Below are 6,480 nucleotides of genomic sequence, written 5' to 3'. Positions count from 1 at the left end.
TTGCCAAAACACAATACAACAAAGTTAATAAAACTTGAAAATATTACAATATAATTTCATTCAAAATATGAACAAAAACTGTAATAGTATATTAATGGTACTAAAATAAAACTGTTTTCTTTAAGTAAAATAATTAAATATGACCATATATTCATAATTTGAAATGTATTGTAAGAGTTACCAGATTGTAAAAGTTTGAGTTGATGTTCAGTTTAATCTTCTGTGTTTGAATGTTGAAAGAGCAGTATTCTTTGTGTTTCTGTTGAAGTATAATGACGTGCGTCTCTTGGCAGGATCTATACTCCGTTCCGTGAGGACACAGAGACGGTGGGTCAGCGCGCGCTCAACTCCATGCTCAACGCCACCATCATGATCAGTGTGATTGTGGTCATGACCCTGGTGCTGGTGGTGCTCTACAAGTACAGATGCTACAAGGTGTGTTCACTGCCCTGTCACTGTAGGACGCTCACGGACTCTGCTTGACCCACGTTGCAAGTTCATGATGTATTTATTTTTTGTTTTTGTTTTTTTCAGGTGATTCAAGGCTGGCTGTTCTTCTCCAACCTTCTCCTCCTCTTCTTTTTCTCCTTCATTTATTTGGGGTGAGTTCTGTTTTTTGTCCTAGTGTTGCTGCTTTTTGGCTGTAAATAATGGGTTAAAAAGTGATATAAGTACTATTATTAAAGACCCTGTGAAACTGCAGTTTTCTGTCCTGTTACTTTAGTACCATTGACATACTTTTATAGTTTTTTATTTTAAATTTCAAAGTAATTTTGTGTGTTTTAATCATTTTATTTAATTTTTTAACTTTATAATTTATTTGATCAATTTTAGTACATCAAGTTAAACTAAGTGAAAATTGAAAATGTTGCTTTGGCAGCTAGATTTTTTTATTTTTTTTTGTATTGTAATGTTTGTTTTATTTGATGTAATGAAAAAACTCAAATTTTTCACTTGATTCTTATGAAGATTATATATATATATATATATTTGTTTTTTAGTTTTAGTGAACTGTAATAACCCTCAGTCCGTGTTGATGTATTTCGTGTAGAAACGGGTATTTGCGGTGAAGAAAGCATTTGATTGAGTTTTAAATGCGTGTTATTGAAGAATAATCAAGAAGTAAAATAAGAACCTTTATCAAAAATCAAGGTTTATCTGATGATCACGCATGATGTTGATGTTATGTTATGAAAGCATTGCTTCTGATAACAGCTGCACATGTGTTTCTTCACCGCAGGGAAGTGTTCAAGACGTACAACGTGGCCATGGACTACTTCACGTTAGCGTTGATCATCTGGAACTTCGGTGTGGTGGGAATGATCTGTATCCACTGGAGGGGTCCGCTGCGGCTCCAGCAGGCCTATCTGATCATGATCAGCGCTCTCATGGCCCTGGTCTTCATCAAGTACCTGCCGGAGTGGACCGCCTGGCTCATCCTCGCTGCTATATCTGTCTACGGTCAGTCACTGAAGATGGGTTCATCTGGGTTGTTTATAGTGATACTGTCGTAAAGTAGGATAGGACTACGAATGGTCTCAAGGCTAAACTGCTAATAATTACTGCTTTAATCTTTCTTGCTCTTCTGTAGATCTGTTAGCAGTGTTGTGCCCGAAAGGACCTCTGCGTATCCTCGTGGAAACGGCTCAAGAGAGAAATGAACCCATCTTCCCTGCTCTCATCTACTCCTGTAAGAAAAATCTCTCAGCACTTCTGTCTTAGCCTGTGGATCATTGAATCCAGGGTTTAAGTTGAATGTTTGGATGTTATCGTCACATTTATATATGCGCCCATTTGATTCGTCAGCAACCATGGTGTGGCTGTTTAATATGGCGGACAGCGCTGAGACCAGGAATAATTCCAGCCATCCAGTTCCTCAGCAGGAGAACCAGGGTGAGTGTTTGCGAGAGCCCCAGAATCACACTGCATGTAATAATGTGCGTCTTCACAGGCACTAATAAATAATTCTAAAGTAATGTAAGTAATTGTTATGCATGTGTTTTTGCTATCTTCATTGTCATCGGGCATAAAAAACAGTACCTCTAGTTATTCCTACTTCCCACAATAAATGTGGATCCTGTGAGCAGCACTAACTGCATCTCATTTGTTAAACTCCGCTTTTCTCAGACGGCTGTAAATCGCTGTCACTGTGAGCCTTCCTCATTGAGTCTGTCTCCTGTAGTTGCTGTGGCACCCACGGCTCAGCCGGAGGATGATGGAGGTTTCACACCTGCGTGGGTCAATCAGCAGCAGCATCAGCTCGGCCCCATGCAGTCCACTGAGGACAGCAGACGAGAGATCCAAGAGATGCCCTCTGAACGCCCGCCAGCTGTGGAAGACGACGAAGAGCGTGAGTATCTGCAGTAACTCATCCGGTTCTGTCCTCCATTCCATTGAGCAGCACCTCTCAAGGCCTCCATGTCTCTGAAGTCCATCACACCACATGTGGTCCGTTCAAAATACATGTGGCAATGGGGTCCAAATAGTTTAACTCAAACCACGTTAATGTAATGCCGTAGAAAGGGGCCACAATGGTCAACTAAATGTCCCTTTTATTGTTTAACAGAATATGAATCAATAAATAATGAAAAAATAAAGTGTTTAAATTATATGTGACCCTGGAGCACAAATCCAGTCTTAAGTCGCTGGGGTATATTTGTATCAATAGCCAAAAATACATTGTATGGGTCACAATTATCCATTTTTCTTTTATGCAAAAAATCATTAGGATATTAAGTAAAGATCATGTTCCATAAAGATATTTTGTAAATTTCCTACCGTAAATATATCAAAACTTAATTTTTGATTAGTAATATGCATTGCTAAGAACTTCATTTGGACAACTTTTAAAGGCGATTTTCTCAATATTTAGATTTTTTTTGCACCCTCAGATTCCTATCCCAACAAACCATACATCAATGGAAAGCTTATTTATTCAGCTTTCAGATGATGCATAAATCTCAGTTTCAAAAAATTGACCCTTATGACAATATGTGACCCTGGACCACAATTTTGTGGTCCAGGGTCACATATTGGCTATAAAATATGGTTGTTGTTTAATGCAAACAAAACCCCTACTTCCTGTTGTAGCCCCATTAAGCAGGATTTCGTGCACATGATGTTTGTGTGTGTTTTTCAGGGGGTGTGAAGCTGGGTTTGGGAGATTTCATCTTTTACAGTATGCTGGTGGGTAAAGCATCAGCCACAGCCAGCGGTGACTGGAACACGACGCTAGCCTGCTTTGTGGCCATTCTCATCGTAAGTATCCCAAAGAAATAAATACATCTCGCTAAATCAGGCATAATTCAGCTATTATTCTCCAGACATGTATAAAGGCCCCAAAAGGTGTTGGGATACTTGAGACAAGACACTACAGGCAAATTCATTGTTTTCTCCTGCACTGGTCAGTTTTGTGATTTTGGGCTATTTTGCTTTTAGATTTTAGACTTTTTTCAGTCTAATGGGAAGAAAACATCCAAAATACACATTTAAGTGTTTGTTTTTATTACACTTTACCTATTTGCATCTGTAGATTTTAGTTAAGATACAAATATATAATAGAAAAGTTTTTTTCTGAAACCATTTTATTCGTAAAATATTCAGAAACAAATATGTCCTTTTTGTTGACAGTATTTTCAGATTTATGGAGTGATTAAAAGATCCTTTCAAAATCCCCTCTGTAAAAACCTCCAATATATCAACAAAATGAAACCAAAAATAAAGCCTGGCTTCATCCAGTGTCCAGGTTTCAGTTCTGGAAATGTATGCAAATTAGTGCATAATTTAGTTAGATCATGTCTCATTTGCATATTTAAACATAACGGTACAGAAAACTTGTAATACAGAACTGTTGTCTGAATGGACATATTTACTGGGGAGAGTATGGTCGTATGGATTAGTGAACATTTTTACACTTTTCACAAATGTGATCCGGAGCACAAAAGCAGTCATCAGTAGCACAGGTATATGTGTAGCAATAGCCAAAAATACATTGTATGGGTCAAAATTATCAATTTTTCTTTTATGCCAAAAATCATTTGGATATTAAGTAAAGATCATGTTCCATTTCCTACCGTAAATATATCAAAACTTAAATTTTGATTAGTAATATGCATTGCTAAGAACTTAATTTGGACAACTTTAAAGGCCATTTTCTCAATATTTATTTATTTGTTTGCACCCTCAGATTCCAGATTTTCAAATAGTTGTACCGGAGCCAAATATTGTACTATCCTAACAAACCATTCATCTTATTTATTCAGCTTTCATATCATCTATACATCTCAGTTTAAAAATGTACCCTTATGACTGGTTTTGTGGTCCAGGGTCACATATAGTGTCTGGCTTAAAGTCACCATGAACCCATTTAAATGTGAAACAGGATGTTCAGTGAGCGAAAGGACTTGCTCTTATTCATCAGAATGGATTGGGTTGTGTAAAGTGGTGACGTCATCTGAAAACCTAAAGTAACTTCAGAAGTGGAGCTGCTTATTATATTTTGAAAGATTATGAACACAAACTTTTTGCAGTAACGTGCACAGATGAATCGTTCCCAATTAGATGTCTATCTAAGCAAGTGTCATCTCAATACAACATGACCTGTTCACTTTTATTACGTGTTTTGTCAGCATTCACAATAGTCTGGTATTTCTTTCTCCTCAGGGTTTATGTCTAACTCTGCTCCTTCTGGCCATCTTCAAAAAGGCCCTTCCAGCTCTCCCCATCTCCATAACCTTCGGCCTGGTCTTTTACTTTGCCACCGATAACCTTGTGCGGCCGTTCATGGATCAGCTGGCTGTTCATCAGTTCTACATTTAGCACGGAGGAGAGGTCACTCCTCACGCACTCCACTTTACAGCTAATTCCCAGAATCCTCTTGCAGGGAACGTGAACCCTGTAGACTAGCACACCTTTCCTCTTCCTCTGGACACATGACTGGATTCGCTGTTTTTGGCATTGACTCTATTAATTACAGTGCCTCTCCAGTGACTCGTCTGATCCTGTTATTGGCTTTGGTAACATCTTCAGGCAGTATGCTAAACATTTGTTTGGAGAAAACACAGACTATCTTACATGTAAGAATGGGTGAAAGTGATTGACTTTATCACTTCATTCAAGCTTTGATGACCTCTGGTGTATGGAATGGGACCAGAGCTTGCTTTGTCCACCGGATCTTGGATTCACTCTCTAGGCATTACATTAATTCCAGCTCCGATATAGTGAGCATTAACCCAAAGCTCTCTGAATGATATAGAGGCAGGTACTGTTATTTTTGTTGGTCTTCTGAGAGTGCCTATGATGCTTCGAGTTTTCATTTTTAACACCAACCATTTGACCATATTTGAGACGATGTTCTGGGTTACTCTAGCATTAAATCAAGTGCTGATCCAAGCTACTGTTTTGCTCTCCTAAAAAGCGTGAGAGCGTCATTTTGGAATGTATAAACGTTCTCTTTAATTTCCTACGTGTGTAAGAATTGTTTTTTTTATCATATTTTGTTTTGTTTTTTTGTTGTTGTTTTGTTTCTCTTTTTTATTTACCAGCAAAATGGTTGATTGACTTCTACTTTCATATTATCCACACATATTTCAAGAAAATGCAGATGTTTTGTAACTCAATTGACAGATTCACAAATAAAGGGGTTGCTCATTTGAGCAAATTTCAGTCTCCATCAAATCATTTTCCGTTCAAATTTCTTGTTTTGTTTTGTTTTGTTTTTCAGCCTTGACACCTGGGGCCTGTTTCAATAAGGAGGTTCAACCAACTCGGAGTTTAAACTTGAACTCAGAGTTGACTTAGTCTGAGATGGGAAACTCTGAGTTTTCAGTTACAGAACAGCTGAACTGAGTTAGTTTACTCAACTCTAAGTAGGTTGACTCTGAGTTAAGCGCGTGCACCACGACTATAAAAAGTCATCAAATTACGATTCACTATGGCAGCAGCTCCCGCCAAAAAGACGTCAGCGCGCGTACTTCCGTCAATGCGTAACATTAATTCTTAATAACTGTCTATAACTTAATAAATGGTATCTCATGGCCACAAAAAAAAAGGAAAAAGACAGAAAAAGAAACAAGAACGTGGCAGCAGCTAAAAATGAAGTATAAAAACACAATTCAATCAAGATAAAGCTTTAAACATAAAAGGTTCATGGGTGTGGGCTAAATGACTTTACAAACATTTGACATTAAATATCATTCAATGTCTGTTTCAGTGCGCTGCAGCTTTTTCCACATAGCCTAACACTCTTTTCACATAATTAAATATTCTCTAATCCAACCTGTTACGTTTCTTAATTACAGTAATGAAATTAACTACTGACTTGTCGACAGCAAGAAGGCCGAGGGAGAACCTGCACCAGCACCACTGACAGATGGAGAGGAGATGGTCAAGTATTGGAAGATTTCTAAAATCCAAAAGTAAAAAGAATAACTTTTGCTTTTGTATTAGGAAATAAAGATGACCAAAAAATTGTGAATAATT

At 37.7% G+C, this 6,480-nt stretch overlaps 1 protein-coding gene across 1 annotated transcript in view; it reads left to right on the top strand.

Annotated features, from left to right (window-relative positions):
* psen1 (presenilin 1) overlaps positions 1–5,673 on the top strand; it is a 14,496-nt gene extending 8,823 nt beyond the window's left edge. The window contains exons 4-11 of the mRNA XM_079385669.1: positions 294–435; positions 535–602; positions 1,241–1,461; positions 1,592–1,690; positions 1,807–1,893; positions 2,183–2,350; positions 3,140–3,258; positions 4,663–5,673. Of these exons, the coding sequence (XP_079241795.1) occupies positions 294–435; positions 535–602; positions 1,241–1,461; positions 1,592–1,690; positions 1,807–1,893; positions 2,183–2,350; positions 3,140–3,258; positions 4,663–4,818 (1,060 nt within the window). The 3' untranslated portion in view covers positions 4,819–5,673. The remainder of the gene's footprint in view (positions 1–293; positions 436–534; positions 603–1,240; positions 1,462–1,591; positions 1,691–1,806; positions 1,894–2,182; positions 2,351–3,139; positions 3,259–4,662) is intronic.
* Positions 5,674–6,480: the final 807 nt, after the last annotated feature.

This window comes from Barbus barbus, assembly GCF_936440315.1.
Source record: "Barbus barbus genome assembly, chromosome: 30".
In the NCBI taxonomy this organism is placed as follows: domain Eukaryota; kingdom Metazoa; phylum Chordata; class Actinopteri; order Cypriniformes; family Cyprinidae; genus Barbus; species Barbus barbus.
Note: the sequence above shows the minus strand (reverse complement) of the source record. Positions and strands in the feature narration are given on the sequence as shown.